This window comes from Cyprinodon variegatus, unplaced genomic scaffold, assembly GCF_000732505.1.
Source record: "Cyprinodon variegatus isolate N-32 unplaced genomic scaffold, C_variegatus-1.0 Scaffold384, whole genome shotgun sequence".
Classification (NCBI taxonomy): domain Eukaryota; kingdom Metazoa; phylum Chordata; class Actinopteri; order Cyprinodontiformes; family Cyprinodontidae; genus Cyprinodon; species Cyprinodon variegatus.
Window position 1 is genome coordinate 300,829 of NW_015150837.1, and position 18,297 is coordinate 319,125.

General features: G+C 37.1%; 1 protein-coding gene across 1 annotated transcript in view; it reads right to left on the reverse strand.

Annotated features, from left to right (window-relative positions):
- Positions 1-307: 307 nt before the first annotated feature.
- LOC107092538 (cytohesin-3) overlaps positions 308-18,297 on the reverse strand; it is a 46,036-nt gene continuing 28,046 nt past the window's right edge. The window contains exons 4-13 of the mRNA XM_015387068.1: positions 17,371-17,437; positions 17,122-17,240; positions 16,605-16,685; positions 14,597-14,709; positions 12,275-12,423; positions 11,497-11,608; positions 7,228-7,304; positions 4,947-5,018; positions 4,700-4,854; positions 308-2,513 (exon numbers count right to left, since the gene is read on the reverse strand). Coding sequence (XP_015242554.1) covers positions 2,441-2,513; positions 4,700-4,854; positions 4,947-5,018; positions 7,228-7,304; positions 11,497-11,608; positions 12,275-12,423; positions 14,597-14,709; positions 16,605-16,685; positions 17,122-17,240; positions 17,371-17,437 — 1,018 coding nt within the window. The 3' untranslated portion in view covers positions 308-2,440. The remainder of the gene's footprint in view (positions 2,514-4,699; positions 4,855-4,946; positions 5,019-7,227; positions 7,305-11,496; positions 11,609-12,274; positions 12,424-14,596; positions 14,710-16,604; positions 16,686-17,121; positions 17,241-17,370; positions 17,438-18,297) is intronic.

The window sequence follows — 18,297 nt, forward strand, 5'->3', positions numbered from 1 at the left end:
TGTCATTAATAAATATCCCATGAGTTTGCTTTAAGCTTTATGTATACTTTATGTAGATACACGTAATGTACAACGTGACCAACAGTTCTTACAGAGAATATAAAAAATTAATGCAACCACAACTCCACATATGGCTGCAGAAGATAAAATTATGCCCTTATTACACAAGGCCTGCATTTCATTGTACAATCACATACAAAACTATTGGCATTTTTGACATCTGAATCAGTTATATTATCATCCATAACATGAGGCATAATATTCACTATAATCTTTCCCAATATCATAAATATAACCATCTTTTTTCCTCATCAGTCATGGCTTTTAAATAGCTTTGTCACAGTCATTGAACTAGATTCTCTTCATCACTTCTTTAAGTGTCTTTTTTTTATCAAATGATTGTTTAAGGCTTTTGAAAAGAAGACCCCAAACTTTAGCAAGATGCAAACATGTTACACAGAGTGTGCATACTACAACAAAGACACCGAAACCTATACAATATATATACACATACATAACTTAGGCATACATTATATCAGATTTACAAGGAGTAATAATAAAACAATTCCATAAGATGAAAATAAATACATGGGGGGGAATATAGCTGGTTATTATGTAGAAAAGCAAGCAAGGATCAAATGCAGAAAATATCACAATAATACATCAAACTTCACAAACATATGCAGAAGAGAAATAAAAATAAACTGGAAAAAGCTTAATCAGACTGACACCAACTGGGCTGTTCCAGAGCAAGAAATAAAACCCCTGTTTTACACTGAAAAGGCTCTGAAAACGCCTCTGAAGTCATAATCCCTAGGATACTCCCCTTTAAAATAATCTGATCTTTTAAAATATTTTACATTCATTATCTCAGCTTAACATCAGCTTATGACAGGTATTTTTGAGAATCATTTTCCTTCAAAACATGAGGTAAGTAAGTTTGAGGCAGTTATTTGGGACTGCCATCATATAAAGTACCAGTAAAAAAACAGTAAAAATATCTGCTCTATGCAGCCAAAGAAAACTCATAACTCTGGCACTTTTTCATCTCATTAAAAGCTTGTAAAATATAGGAAAAGTTAACAGGGGGTTTTTCATTTTAAACTTTTTAAAACTTTTGGGATACCTTTTAATTAAATATCACCAAAAAAAGTTGAATTGTAATATTCCAAATTGGAAAATTTGTTATTTTTCTCCCTCAGATGCATTATAATCTTACTGATCATGCTGTATCTCTAGATGTAAACACTGTAATTGACTAAAGAAGTCTCACATGTGGCAATTATCAGTATTGGAGAGGATAGGCCTACCAGAAAATGAGATTGAGAGTAACACTTTCAGCAGATACCAGAAAGGCTAACAAGCATAGTGTATGCAGTGGCCAGTTAGTCACTGGCTTAGCAGGCTATTGTCCAAAAGTGTTGACACTGTTTTGCAAACCTTAGTCAAGGTAAGGACCTAAATTCTCAAAGGAATACACAAGGAGAAGCCTGTTTAAGTCCTCCCCAGCAATATGCTAAGCTAATGCTAACCACACTTGAAAAATGAGATGCCAAAGACAATTTCAAATGAAATCTCCATAAAAACAGAGAAGTTGCTTTCCTGCGAGCACTTTTTAGTGCTGCTAATATCCTATGGTATGTCTTAAAGGCAATAAGCTAAAAAGGAAAAAAAAAACTTCTCTTTATGAAGTTGGTAGTTGGTAAGGATTACAACTTCAGGTCTAAGGGTTTATCTAAGAGCACCATTACTAGTTAAATATAAAGTGTGCACATTTTAAGTCTCTGCTCCCAAAGAAAAGAACGAAATCCGCCTAGAAGAATCTAGACTGCGATCGTTTGACACCTTTTTTTTTTTTTTAAGGTTACTCTGAGTAGGGCACCTGGAGAGAAGAGCTCAGCACCAGAATGAAATGACCCCTCGGTCCAGCTGTGGTTACGTTGAACTGACTCAATCGCCATCCCTTAGAGTTCTTCATCTGTTTCCTTTCCCTGTTTATTCTTTTGATCTAACTTGAATTCTAGTTTTTAGCTTCCAAAAACCATTTTTTAAAGCACACTGGAGGCGCACAATGTAAGAAACCAAACTGAACATGCACACTGTTGGACACACATACAGAACAGAAACATAGTTTTTGATAATAACCCACATGCATGCACCTGAAACATGGCAGTTGTGCTTTAAGTAGAAACAAAAAGATCTTTTAATATGAATGGGGAGGTAAGGTTTGGGGTGAATGACATGAAGGGGACACAAACAGGCTGGTTCAATAGTTTTCCACTTTCAAGTAGCGTTTATGACTTATAGCGCGTCAAAGGTTTGTCTTCAAGTTGATGAGAGTTTTCTGAGACGAACCAGCTTGGCAGCATGCCACTTATGTCTTCATAGACCAAAGGAGAGGGCGACGGAGCACCTTGGAGCTTGATTTGATTGTCTCTCTTCACTTCTTGTTGGCGATGCGTCTCTTCCTTGTGGCCAGCATATCATAGAAGGGATCTCTGCTAATGCTTGCCCTGGAGAGGCCAATCAAAGGACAGTAATCAAACAAACAACACCACATGAGAGGAGGGTCTCAAAGATCTTTGATATGGAAATGAGACACATTTATGCAGACCCCTGCCTCAACCAGATCATAAAACGAGAAAAAAAAAAAGTTTGCGCAGTGACCTAGTTAGGTTTCCATGGTTTCAGAAGATGAGCTCCTTTCCCATCCAGAGTTGCTTTTTTTTTTTTACTCCGATTTGGAAGAACCTCTTTATTAGTTCCCTCTTCCAGAACTCTGCCAGGAACGCAGTAAAACATACAATCCCACACATTCCCTCTTGCTCCCCTGCAGGTTTTTGGGCCTCAATTAGGGCAAGCAATTATGATCTAGATTACTGGCTGTTTCTCTGTAAAGAGCAGTGATGGAGAGGCAGCGTAAAATGAGAGTGAGTCAGGAAGCCAGTTGGGCTCAGCTGAGAAGCCCAGTTTCACGGCTGCTAAATCCTGTTAGCACCAGCACAAAGCAAGAAGAGGCTAAACCCCCCACTGTGCTTATCTCTGATTCCCTTTGTAATGCCACATGATCAAGAAACATGCTGCAAACCATGACTGTGCCCTTGTTTCATAAAGCCAATTGTCATTTCTAATGAAACAATGACTACTGTGGAGTGATCAAGCACAAGCAAGGGCAGCATGATTACTGACATTTCCACTGCCCGTTTCTGTCATTAACTAGCTAACATATCTAATGGAACATCAAAATTGAGGAAATGAATGAATGATGTTTCACTATAATCTGGAACTGTGTACTCGTGACCCACAACAAACAGACACTTTGTTTCTAATCCAATAATTTTTTTCCTAAGAACGGATATTTTTTTATAACGCTTTCCATAAAAACGCTTTCATCTCCCCAGGACCAGAGTCTTCTGGACCCCTCTGGTGAAGATGCTGCTTGTAACTCTTTGAGGTTGCGAAAGCATCAAACCTAGTTTGGAATGGCTTTGCTGGGTTCCACCCCACTCTGCCATAAAGAGTCACTATCACTTCATAGTATACAGATAGGTTATCTTTAATGGTTTGTGCACAAGAGGATGAGGAACTGCAGAGTATTACAGCACAAAGCAACCTGTCTGACTTCACTCCACGGAAGGAGCTGCAGAAGTCCACTGCTCAGGTGGCTTTCATCAAATAGTTGCAAAAACTAAAACCACTGATGAAAGAAGGACATAAAAACTCACCTTCGCAGTTTAGCATGCAAGATGTAGGGAAGAACACACCGAAAAAGGTGCTCTGCCAGGTTTAATACTTAGCTTTGATTTTAAACTCTAAGGGTTGTGGACAAGTAACACTGAATATCATCCCAATGTGTTAAGATGTGAAGATAGAGCGAGATAAATGGGAAAAAAATCTGCTGTAAGAGGATGCAGAAGACTTAAGATTGGGGTGGGGGTTCACCTTCTAGCAGGACGACGACTAAATAAACAAAGTTACAGCAGATTATTCAGATCAAAGCATAGAAATGTGTTAGAATGGCGTAGTCAGTAAAATTAGGAATTTTCTGGGAATCTTAAAAATGTATCATTTGTCTGAAACTGAGCTAATTTGCCATAAAGAATGGTTATTCGATCTAATTTTCTTTTTACTTTACAAAAATATACCTCTTGGTTTCTGTAGTCTATAACATAAATTTCCCATAAAACATACTGAAGTTAGAAGAGTGACAAAATGAAAAAAGGCAATACAAGGCTGCACTGTCCATGCATCTTTTCTCAGTGCACTTTACAAGCATCTCTTTGCCTGCAGTTTGTGTCCACTTTAAAGACAGCAAACTATTCTGAGTTAAATCAAACATCCAGAAAACAGGATAAGCTTCATTAGTTTTTTCATCAGTCAGGATTAATGGGTAATACGGCCTAACTGAAAAAGGAACAAAATCAGAGATTTGCAGGAGATACTAAAAAAAATGTCCAACCTTGAAACTATCAGCAGCTTGTAGATGACTAACATACCGGTAAGTGAAATTAAAGAAATGTTGAAATAGAGCTTATTCCTATATTGTGTAATGTCATTTTTTACCAGATAACTTTGAAGATTTTGTGTAAGAAGCCTGTAAGCACAGTCCCCTGCCCTGAAGTAATCAACATTTTCTAGAATAAAATTTAAAGATGATTATCTTTGAGGTTGATTATAACAATATCAGAAAGAAACTCACTTGATAGATTTTATCCACTCCTCCTTCTCTTCAGGCGTAGGCGCTGATATCCTGTAGACCACATGGTTGCCCTCGACAACACGTCCATCTGCCTCAGTCTTACAGGCTTTGATCACCTGGCCCTTATGATTAGGGTTATATAACTCGAAACAGTTCTGTTGCAACAGAAAAAAGCTGATAATTAGCTTTTGCCAAGGATTTTTTTTCAGAAACCACAATTGTTATCCAAGAGGTAGATAGGACTCACAGGTTTCCTGGGTTCCTCAACTTCCCTGATGCTAAGGTTCTCAAGTGGGATGATCCCACGGGGCTCTTTGTCCTATAGAAGGTCAATAAAAGAGAGAGGAAGTGAACCAAACAAGAGTAGAGAATAGAACATTTCATCAAAATTAATAATCCAAGATCAAAAACAAAGATTCTTAATGTCATTTCTTAATGTAAAAATGACATTAAGATGAAAAACAGGGAAGAAATCCAGTTTGATATGATTATCTGGGTCTCAAATCAGCCTCATGTTCTCTGCTTCACGTGTCCTTCCTGCTCAGATATCGAGGTGGATAATGCGAACTTCCAGCAGTCAGACAGAGGACAGGATATAATCATAGTGTCCTGAAGGATAATACCGTGGTATGTAGGGGACACTGCTGATGTAGCAGTTAGTACACACAACCGCTTATAAAACATCCTCCCATACAGACAAAGAGTGGGCTGACATCAGGCAGATAGCAACATAGAGAAAAGAATTATTAACATTTAAACCTTACATATGGGCATAATTCCTCATCTAAAGGTGGAAAGCAAAGGGAAAAAAATCATTATATTTCCTAAAAAAGTGTGGAGGAGGGGGAACAGAGGCGTCCAACACCAGGCATCTGAAGTCATCACACTACTAGATAATTCCCTGATTCAAACAAACCTTATCATATAGGTGGAATACCTCAGAAAAATGTCATTAAGTTCTAAAGAAGCCTGGTAATAAATCAATCATTTTAAGCCAGACATTGAACTTTTCAGGTAAGATGCCCACGGTACTTTTAGATAAGTATCAAAGATCCACAAGTAAGCCATTCTTTGTGCACCCCACATATCTGTCCAGTGAGAAGAAGAAATGCAAGGTCCAGTGATGCAAGCCTGAACACAGATCTCCATGGCAAACCCTAAAGGTAGATCGCTGCTTTTCTTAAGCAAGGGCAGGAAAGGTGGTCATAGTTGATTGGGAGAATGGATGGAGGGCAATCCTATAAAATCCGTTGAGGGTGGCAGAAGACTGGGGTGGAGTTTCTCCTTCAAATCAAGGACTGACCCTGAACATATAATGCAATGTTTCAGATGACAGCATATTTCATGCTATGATTGCCCTGTTAAACTTTAGACTTAAAAACAATGGAGAATCTGTAACTAGACTTGAAAATATGTTTTCAAAGATTACTGACTATTTTTTATTATTTATATATATATATATATATATATATATATATATATATATACACTTAAGTGATGTTGGTCAGTCACATAAAACACGTTGAAGTTTGGGGTTACAATGTGACAAAATTAGAGATGTAAACAATCCACTTTATATTAGAAGTCGGTAGATAGTTTGTTATAATTTGTTTCAATCCTGTTAACTGATAACTTTCTCTTTAAAGGATTTTTGGTATGTGTTGTAGTGTGGCTGTCATCTGCTAAGAACCTTACTTGTGTTTTATGGTGATTTAATGCCAGAGAAGAGAGAGAAAAGAAGAAACATTAAAAGTCTGATCTGGGATAATTTACACTGTTTAATTGTGAGAAGGATGCAGAATCAACTTTATGCTCTTCTGCTTGTAAATATAAACACTAGATAAACTTCTTAAGTGATTGCCTAAATAGCGCCTATTTAAATTTGCTGCATGGTGGAGCAGCATAACCCTCTCTCCTGTGTTCGGAAGGTGAGGATGTGATTATAGACGAGTGGATGGTATCATGCATAATGCTTCTAACATGATAGAAAAAGAAATGCTAGCAATTATCACAGTAGATGGGGAACTCTTTTGAGTGCTAATGGACTTCATGAGACAAGTTTTAACATTCCTCTGAGAGCAACCAGAGCCGACCGTTTAAAAGCTCTGCTAACAGCATGTCTCTCTTAGCAGTATGTCAGAGTTTATTAAAGCTCTCACAATAAATTGCCAATATATAATAATGTACAATTTTTTTTATTGTCCCTTCTTACTAAGGAAAGATCTGCTTGATATGAGAGAAAACTAAGGTGTTTCAGAAAATGGCAGCCTATCAATTAATAGTTATTCTATAAGATATTTAAAGATATAAAATTGAGATTAATTCACAAATTGAAAACTTGCACACCTAATCAGAATGTTAAAAAGTTCAAATCTGGAGTAGTGTCCCGCCAAATTTCAGTTACTTACTTTAAAGACCAAACATCATTACCACAGAAGTGAGTGTAGTGAGCTGGAAGCTTTTAAATGAAATTCAAAATACAATTCCTGAACTCAACACGTAGTTTGTGCTCTCAGAGGAGGACTTACTGTTGTGTATTCGAAGTAATAGAGGCAGTTGTCCGTCAGGATGAACCACCTTCTCTTCCAGGTTTTCACGCGACCCCCTGACAGGAAGAGACAGAGGAAACGGGAAGTGAGACAATGGCACTAAACAGACTGGCTGTCTCTCTAAGGACAAAGAGCAGCATATGTCGCTCTAATGAGGCCCACCTATTTTTTCTCCTATTCTTCCCTACAATTAGATTAATACTACAAATTGATTTGCTTCTTCAATTGAATAACTTCCTTTCAATTCCATACACAAATGATGTGCCTGTTTTCCTTTAGATGCATTAAGGAGATAAAGGATGCTTGTTCTTGAAACAAAAGTAAAGGTTAGTGCTCAGCCTTACAAAGAGTACAACACACCTAGAGGGGAAATCATAGTTAGTTATTAATAAGGTTACAAAATCATTTAATGTTTAAAAAAAATTGTAATTTTCTCAGAACTCTTTGGCGTTTAGTGTTAGGGAGATAAACTGTGTCAATATCACTGCTGCATAGAAAAAGACTTCTTACCAAACAACAAGGAGAAAACTGTAGTCAACTGGCTTTGAAAAGCTAATATTCAGTTTTATGTGGAAACTTTCCAAACTTTACAATAAAGTCAAACAATGACTCAAGCATCTTAAATTGGTACTGACTTTGCTTATTTGTTTCTTTCTTTATTTTTCAGAGACAAAAGATATAATCTCTTTTGATGGAGGTGGACATCTAGAGGCTTAAATGAACCCAACGTCGCATAAAAAAAAAAAAAAACTTGCCTAGAGGAGCACACACCAGCAAACACTTTGACAAAGAAACCAAAACCCCACAGCAAGTTTGTCATTGCATGTGTTAATTTTTGGCACACAAAAAAAGGGAGAGAGAGAACAAAAGTCAAACATGGCGGGTTGAAGTTGATTTCAGCCTCAGGCAACATCAGCAGAAAAAAACTGCAGAAATATAAAATAAAAACAAAACGGAAGCTCTAATACCAGAGCCCTTATGAATGTCTTCATACATCAGTGCACCTGTTATATAAAAAAAAATACTAATCAAAATCTGGGGCTTCCTGTAATATTGTTTGCACTGACTAAACTTTCTAGATTTCCCTGCAGCATTTCCATCCCCTGAGCCTCCACAGGGCCACACATAATTTGAAAGGTTATTTGCTGCCTTATGTATGAATAAAGTCTGGCTGTTGAATTAGCATGGACAAATTTCCGCTTTACACAGAAATTTCCACCAAAAAGAAGGCATTTATTCCTCTGCATCCTCCAGGGTTTATTTTTAGAGAGTTAAATTAGGAGCATCATTGTCCAAACTGGTGCTGGGAAATGACTCCGGGGAGGAGCTGTACCCTATTATAATCACGTTAGGTCTGTGAACCACACTGGGGCAGTTTGTATTTGAGCTCACCAGCAGAACAAGACCTCAGAGACATTACACAGAGTTAGAGGAATGTGCAGGTCGAAACCAGGTGCATGTATGGGGCAATAAAACAAACCACCTGCAGTGAGTTTGCCTCTTAACCCAAGAGAAAACTGCACCCTGGCTACTAAATATTATTTATATTTGGCTATAAAAATTGGTCTAAAATACCCGACATGATTAAATAGTTATGTAATTTAAGAACGTAACAACGACGACTAGGAGGACACATGAAGCCATGAGGCGTTAGGAATAATATTCAGACATCACTTAAAGTCATGAATCTACCCTGAATACATGCAATATAGGCTCCCAACATGCAGTAACATTGATGTATTTAAGCAACTTGTTGGTTGTTTAATTAGACAAGCACTGGTTCTTTCCTGATCTTATCATTTTGTGTATGACACAACCTTTTTGAAAACATCTCCTCTTACTTCTTCAAGTAAAGAAAAATTAAATGTTTACTACCTAGAACAAAATCACCCTACTTTATGGACTATAAGCCGCTACTTTTTTCCCCACGCTTTGAAACATGCAGCTTATACGAAAGTAAAAGTTGCAAATCAAAGAAGAAGGGACTAATTCTCATTTAGCACAAGAACATGTAAGCAGCACATTTTGTTTCAGATTCAGAAATATGCTTTCTCCTGAGTTTGAGCATATTCACCAAAGATAATTTGGGGAATTGTCCTAGCATGCTTTTTAAAATCTTTCTTTCTTTTTTTTTTTCCATCTGTTTGCACAGCTTATCAGTCTGAAAGATGCTCTACTACTGTAGTTGCTACATCTTCCAGCTGCCATTGTTTTAGGGAAAGTATGGATTTAACCCGACACATTTAACTTTACAATGCTCAAATAAAACCTTACAGTTATAAATGAGGAGGAAAAAAACTTTTTATATTCTTATTTCTCCAACATAATCAAGTGGTACTAGAGCTGGGCTACAGGAAAAAATATCAATGTTTTTCTATTATCACAATTCACTTTGTAAGTAACAATTCAGCTTCTAAGCAAACCCTGGTTTTAATACCAACTGAAAAAACAGCTTAAATAAAACATCAATCATTTATAAGCAGCATTTGAAAAAAAAAAAAAATCAGTAAACATTTCCTTTAAGGTACAAAAATCTACTATAAATTAACCATTATCCTTCTCATCTGTCAACCAAGATGTACTGTAAGTAAAATTCCCCATTGTGGGGATGTTACTTGCAGGATCCTAACTAAATTAACATCTCTGTTGGATAATGTTTCCCACCCCATTCATGAAGCTGTTGCAGAACTGGACAGCTCCTATAGTGACAGACTGCTGCACCCTAAATGCATCAGGGAGCGTTATCACAGATCCTTCCTTCCAGCAGCTGTAAGACTCTATAACCATCAATGCTCCCAACAACCTCAATAAGTTCTTACATTCATGCTGATTTTGCCCAGTTTTTACCTTAGTCAGTTAAATAACATGCTACTGTAATTTGTACATCTCTGATGTTGCTGCAATTTTTGAAATATCCATTACTATAAAAGTGTCCACAGCTATATATTAGTTATTTATTCTGCAGGTGCACAGTATTTATATTGTTAAAATACTTTACAACAGTCTTTTATTTGTTTATTTTTTAACTCTTCATTAGTATGTTATTCTTGTACCAAATTTGTGTGACCATTTTTTCTATTATCTTTTTGCTGCTCTAAAATCCAGAATTTCCCCATTGTGGGACAATTTAGGGATTTTTCTATTGTATTGTATTCTATTCTATTCATAAACCATCGGTCCCCTCCATCAACAACTTCATCAAGTTTTTTCTTCTTTCAAACCCAAAGGGTAGGGTCTAGAACTACTTTAGTGTGTAACCTGTTTACTTTCTGGTGCCTGGGCAGATTATATGAGAATTACCAAAGCAAAGCACAGAATTTGGTGTTTCATGTTGGCAAAGAGCAACAGCCTACAAATATGGAAGCCAGCCAGAAATAGTATTAGTTTAAGATTATGGATATGTTAAGATGTTTACATAAAACTATGTAAAGTGTCTAAAATACTGGGCCCAATCACCTCTCTGATTTAAAATTGTGGACTGAAATGTATAATTGTATCTTAAAAGCTATCTTTTAAACCTTCATTAAGTATTGTGATCATCTCGTCATCCACACATCAATGAGCCATGTCACTATGATGCCTTCCTTCTTGGTTTACTGTTATTCTGACCACTCATCTGGAAACATTTCTTAGCCAGACCATTTCACCCCTCCTCCATTGCCTGTCGCCTAGGATGCATATATTTGCAAAGGATAAATAGAATATCACCTTTCAGAGGAACGTGTCCAATAAAGGATTGAGTAATGTGTAACTTTATCATGCTGTTAGAAAAAGAACTTCATTTTGGCAAATGGTCGTCCTCAGGTAAATGTTTTCGATCTGCTGGACGCCCTCACTGCCATTTTGTCCGTACGCTAAGCAACTCTCTCTGGGCAGGGAGGGGCCGGGCCAGCCTTTAAAAATGAGGCTGGAGAACAACGCAGAGAGATGGTATGTGACGTCACACCATCTAAAATTATACGTTCAGTCTTTCACATCACTACTTTACAGTTCTTTTCATCAAAAATAATAAGCTAATCATTACAGCTCCTTTTAAACAGCTTTTGCTGCCATTAGGTCTGTGCACCATGCTGTAACACTTCACTTCCGCTTAGCGTGACAACACTTTGCAGTTTAAGCCTTTGTTAGGAGAAAAAAAAGAAAAAATCCCCAGCTGTAAGGCAAATAAAATGCAAGAGTAAACAAATTAATTCATCCAGGATGTCTCACACTGTCCCTGCAGCTGAATGGAGGGAGACTCACACTAACCCAATTTAAGCAGCCATCCTTCTCTGTCTGGGTTGAAGAACGTGTGTGTCAGGTCATTTCCGTCATCCTCCGGGATCTTAAAGGGTTCACTCTTGATGCTGTCGTAGAGATTCTACCACAGGAAAAGAGAAATGCAGGGATATAGTTTACATCCAAATTACAGCACCAGCAAGCATTCCCCAAACCTCAAAACAACAACTATGATCATGAAAAGGAGCTTTAAATTAAAAACTCAGGCAGTTGGAAAATATTTTTTCTTTAATAGATTCAGATATACAGTGGTGCAAAAAGTTTATAGATTAGTTTATCTTAATGTGTCTTATAATCACAGATTTGCTGGATTAACAGAGAACTTCACTAAGGATCCTTGTCTCTACCAGGTTCTATGTTTTCAGCAAGTAGGAGAATTTTGCCACTCTGAAGCACTGAAGTGTATTTTAACTCAAAGCCAAAGAGGAAAGACATCAGCAATAACATCTGCAAAGCAATTGCTGCCACCCAATTAATCTGGGAAGAGTTACAAAGACGTTTTAAAACTATTTCAGTTTCAAAAGATCCTGGTAAATCTTAAACAATGCATCTGAAAGTGGGTGGATTCTTTTACCATAACCTAAAAAAATTAATTAAGGAATAGGATAAATTATTTGCCTGGTAAATAGTGACAAAAATGAACAAATGAAAAATAAAAAAAAACAGCATCAACACTAAAGGTAAACACTTCACCACTTTACCAAGGGGTAAATATGTCCTGTTATACCAACCAGGTCAGCATCCTCACCCTGAGTAGCTCCTCTGGGAGATCTCCTCCCTCATTGATCCCTCTGTTCATGGAGATGAAGCGCTCCACTGGGGGTTTATCTCTGACGTTAGGGTTGTGAAGGCTGGTGTTCAGCATAATAATGGCAAATGAGAGGACGTAGCAAGTGTCTGTGGAGGAAATTGGACAGTTTCAGGGACTTGTCTTGCCTCTGGAAGAGACTACCGCTTGAAAAAAGAAGCACTGCTATAATGAAAATTATTTCTACTAAATATTAGAATATAGAACTTCTAATGAGTGTGTTAATGGCAGAATCCTTATACATTTAGTAAATGCTGGAGCACCTTTCATCAGTTTTTATTAACATCGCTATTAGGCCTGTCCTCAGCTTGTCCTCAGTAAGGCATTATGCCACAAAGGTAGTTTTTTTTAATAAATTGTTTATAAAAACAGATATCTTCATAAATATGTACATTTTTTCTAACCTCCTGCAGTGGCCAGCAACAAGAAATTAGGATTCAGTTTCTGTTGTGTTAATTCGATTGTTATTCTGTAAACATTTGTACGGCTTCTTACACCTCTTTCCCAATGGTCTAAAAATCAATCAGCTCACTGACCTGTGTCGACCCGTGTGAAACGACTAGGCAAGTGACCCGGGTTAAAATCGCCTTCAAACAGTTTCAGCAACATGAAAGAGAGCCGACCCATATAAAGTGTGCTGTATTATTTTGTTATTCAGTCCCTCCAAATCCCTCTTACCAGTGCTTCGCCATGTTTATGGAATGTAAGCAGAGTTTTTTTGACTTGTTAGATCAGACGCGACTGGCTTGTGTGGACGTAGGAATGTTGTGTTTAAGGGCATCATGTAAATTAGCAGGTCGACCCGGGTCTGGTGTTCCCACTGTATGCTGATCAGAGCCGAGCCAATTGAAGGCAAGTTTAACCCAATTTGCTTGCTTAGTGACAAGCAACTTGGCCAAGGTCGACACAGGTTAGTTAGCTCTTCCCATCTTCCCACTGTCTCTGAAACCCGATTGTTCCCAGGATTAAATTTTTTTTTTTTCAGCCAGTTGGAAAGAGGTATGTGACGCCTGCTGCCACACTCTAAAGCTGTGTGGTAAATTTTATATTTTTCATTTTCAAAATGGGTTGCACATTTCAGATATTTTCATTAGCCTGACATTTAGTTAGCTATTTGCAGTGCACACATTTAGTTAACTTTGTCAGTTTGTTATATTTTGGTTAAAATGCAATTAATTCATTTATTTTTCTTTGAGTTGCCATTTTAATTTGGATCTACTGCTTGATGGTTGCAATGAGCTCCAGCTTTCTTCATAATTAGTTTTACTGTAGCAGGCTAGTCAGCAGGTCACAATATTTGTTGTAATAGGAAGGAAATTTTGTTTATCATTTGTTTAGATATTCTTTGTTTTGGGTAGTTTTGTTAATTTGTTAAATTTAAAAAGTACTTGGTGTCTGGCCAGTATTTTTCTGTGTAATTAAGTTCATTTGTTTGTTAGATTGTCAGTTATCCCCATTGTGTGTCAACAGTGGTCTGATCAGCACCTATTTAAGTTTCCCTCATGTCTTGTTTGATAGGTCAGTTTGTGCTTGAGTTCTTTATGTTAGTACCTGAATTGAAATCTGTTTTTGGCCCAGTTTATGTTTTTTTGAACACTTTTTTTTAAATAGATTACGACCCTTTTAAAAAGATTTCAGTGGTTTTCTAGGTGGTTTGTGCAAATCCCTCACATTTGGTGTCAGAAGGGGGATTTGAACCCATACACCACAATTGGAGACAGATCATAACTCCTGCACAGTTTCCTCTACCTCATCCATCCAGACAGCCTCTGTCCACATCCTCTGAGGTGTGATTTATAATGCTAGTCACTATGTTCTCACCAAATGACCAATAACTTAGCCAGGGTGTGTTGCTGCATCAATACTAAGGACCTGGGCTGCGACCTGAACACAGGAGGCTGTAGACGGGTGCAACAAGACAAAACTGCACTAATGACCGCCACTGAGCAGAGATCAATATCGCTATAACTGCTGGAGACACAGATGCTGATTACACAGAGGTCAGGGAGAAAGCCACTTATAGAGCAACATGTTAACTTAATCTGAAGATCTGACAATTGTTCATTTATCTCTAATGAAGTAATAAAGGAGAAATAAGAATAATGAATTTTTCTGAAAGTGGATTTCGAGGTATTTTTGAAAAGTTAAAAGATAAGCTATGGCCGCTGTAAATTCAACAAAACACTCAAAGTAATTGATCTAGTTGTGCAAAGGTCTTATCCATCAAGACTGAGTCATGAGGAAGCTGAGGTGTGTATGTACCTGTGGACTGGAAGACACCAGGATTGCACTGGCAGTACCTGGAGGCAAATGCCTCCATCATGCGATCAATCTTTTGGGCTTCGCCAGGAAGTCTGAAGCTCCACAGAAACTGCCTGCAACAGCAGAAACATCATGATCTTATCATCTTATTATCTAAATATAATATCAAGATGAGACGGAATCAACAAGAGCTGTTTTCTTTGCAGAATTTTGTTCAGTTACAAATCAAACTGAAGCCTTTATTTACATAATATAAAAATGAGCTTTCAGAGGACACATTTGGAAACATGATGACTTGTAAAGCATCTCAGACATTTATTGAACTCACTACAGCCTCATAAAAAGGCAGCCAATGTCTTCTGTAGCAGACCAACATAAAGTTCTGCTTATTTTTAATGTGGAAAGAAAATGACACAATTTAAAAAAATCTCTATAAAACAAAGTGAGGAAAAAAAGGTTGAGCCTTTCAATGGAATACCCCAAAATAAGAACAACCACTTGCCATTGGAAAACAGTTAATAAAATCTAGTAGAAATGTAACTGGTCTGTGAAGTCCAAGAACGTTTGTTATAGAGAACATTAGTGAACAAACAGAAGACTGGAGAACATGTGACATAGACATCAAAATCTACAAGGCTATGAATATTTTACCAAACACTGATCAATCCATCATCATAATACTTCAAGAGTGTAGCATAACCACAAAGAGGATTATTCAGATTTAGCATTTAGGAAACAAAAAAAAAATCAGTATTGAGAAATTTGATAATAACTGCACTTTTTAGTGTATATGCCAAAATGCTATGCATGATGACCAGCATACAACCGTCAACACAATCCCCTGGTGAAACATGCTGTTGGTGGCATTGTGCTCTGTGGAGAGTGATGCTTTTCTGAACCAATGGGAACATCGATGTAGCAAAAAACAGGGTTAACTAGTAGGAAACTCAATCCCTTTAAAAAGTTTGTTGTAAAATCTTTAACTTATCCTTTAGAGATGTCCTCCTTCTAATCTGACTGAGCTTTAGCCTTTGTGTGAGTTGGTAATATTAATGGTAAGCTTTGTGTTTACACCTTGAAGCTTTCTCTCTCCGGTTCTTTTTACTGAAAAGAGATCACTCGGGACAAGCTCTAACACTTCATAATGTGTATGTATTAAATAATCATGAGACATGACAACAGATTTGGATAGAAATTGTAATCTTACTCAAATCAGAGAAGTTGCTTAAAGCTACAGAAGGCAGCTGCTTACCAACTGGGCTCAGAACTCTTGAAGCGGCCCAGATAAACAGTTAAAGAAGCATTTTATACAACTCCAATCTGCCACATTATCACATCATTACATCATTCACGTTTGCAGATAAGTAGACATCCATGGCTTCAGCCATATCAGAATATTACACTTTGTTCTTAGATCAAGGACACCACCTTCACTCCATTCCCAAATCTTTGCCACATGCAGAATGAAGATTATAACTGTATATAGCCGGATCAAGGAACTGGCCTAATTAGATAAACTACTGGAGAAAACATCAGTTCTGACACACAACAGGCAGCTAATATTAAGGTGTAATAAACTCACACATCATCAATGACAATTATCCTAACAGTGAAGACAAACTTGTAGCTGCAAATAAAGCAAAGGCTTAACAAATGTTAGCTTTCTCATTTTCCTTTGACCTTATAATTATTAACCACTTGGTATTTGTGTGCCACATTAAATCTTTATTACCTTAAAATTTATACATATACAAATGGTAATTAAAGGTATAGAGATATGGTCACATTCCTCACTAAAAATATGATTTGATCTTATTTTGGCCAATTTCCTGAGTAACATGAAAAAGGATTTTAAACTTTTTTTTTCTTTGAGTCCTCTGGAGTCTCTAATTGTTTTTAGATAATTGTTCACTTGATTAAGGGTTCTAACTGTAAAGTATATATCCAACAAACAATAAGAATACTGAATGGACGAATTGAAGTAAAGGGCAGTACTTGATTGTCTCACCTTAAGGCTTGAACAAGGTTGAGGTCTGCAAATTCATGAAGCTCCACAAATGCCTGAAGGACCTTGATGTTAAAGTCATCACTAGGAAGAAAAATGCATATCACATGTCATGCATCTTATAAACTGATTTAATTTATTTAATTGCAGAACAAAATGTAGTCAAACACTTCAGTGCATTTCTATTTCAAAATGCAGAAGGGTGCAATTTGGTGATCTTTGAGAAAAGCTAAATCCTCCAGCCATGCTAGAGCAACTATTTCAACTTCATAACTATGGCTGTTGTTTTTTGACAGCTCTACCTCTTTCAGATAAAAACCACATGTTCTCTTTGCCTTTGTTTTCTTCTTTTTTTTGTTATTTATACTATCTCCTGGCTGAGCCCTGCTACATTCAGGGCACAGAATTCCAGGAGATTTGTGCATAGGTCAGACCACTGGCAACCAAAGCTCACAAAAAACACAGGAAGAAAAAAAACTGGAGGTAAAAAAGACAGCAGGAGGAAAACTGGAGAGTTTACCGTTCCCCTAAGTAGTCCCCGATGACTGTCTTGTTGAGACCTTCCCCTTTGTAGAGGAACTGTGCGATGTCCTCTGGGGTGTTCTGCAGAAGATCATTTTCCAAAAGAAACTGGATCCCCTGTTAAAACAACCAGTTTTACTTACAGACTGGTTTGAAAACTATGCTGCCTTTATTTCCATAAATCAAATAAATAATACAAATAAAATTATTTTGTTTTTGAAGACTAATTCAAAGTTTAAGGTCTTACCTTTTTAGGATCCATGTTGAATTTTTTCCTTCCCATGGCTATCTGTTTGTTTCTTTGTGAGGTTTTGCTGTGAATACATATATAAAAGAAGTATTATAAAATACATTCTGTGCATCCTCACAGAGCTGAAAAAGGTATCCATAAGAAAAAAGCTTGATTATAATGTTGTAACCCAACTAAGCAAGAAGAGCCATAATAGGCATTATGTAGCTTAGTGGAACAGTAAGGCCACAGAAGCAGAGAAGGCAGGAACAAGAGGAAAGTATAAACCAAGACCACAGGACAGATGAAAGAAGACTTTGTGTGGACCAATGATAGAGAAGCAAAATGTGTGAGATTTAAAACCAGTAATTAATTGACTAGCTTATGAAAGGTAATTCAGGCTTTAAATGTTAAACCAAACTGGGAGCAGATTTTAGAATGATGAAAGTCACACTGGTCAGAATCAGAGGTGGTTGGCCAATAGAGGGCGCTAGATTAAGACATTAAAAAAACTATCAAAAACTGACATATAAAATTAAAATATTTGGGAATATATAAATAAATTTTTTTATAGGTGCAAGATAAATATTTAATCTTTAATGACGTAAAGTTGTTTTGTCCATCGCCGCACTGGTGAAGTATTTCTGCCCTAGGGTGCAAATTGACTCTTGTTAAAAGTTGTACATGTACAGTAGATCCTCTTCAATGTAAAAGATACGAACATCCTGGGGTGCAGCCCTGCTGCACCCAGAGCTGAAAGCAATTTTATTTGCACACCTCCACAGCGCTGACGTTACAGTCGTGTGGCTGATTTGGCAACAAGGATCCGACCCAGCATGGATTAAGACAGGTATGGCTGATTTAAAACACTTTTAAGAAAATGTAATGCTTTTTGTTGTTGGCATTCATATAAATATACTGGTGTGATAACTTAGTATACATTTG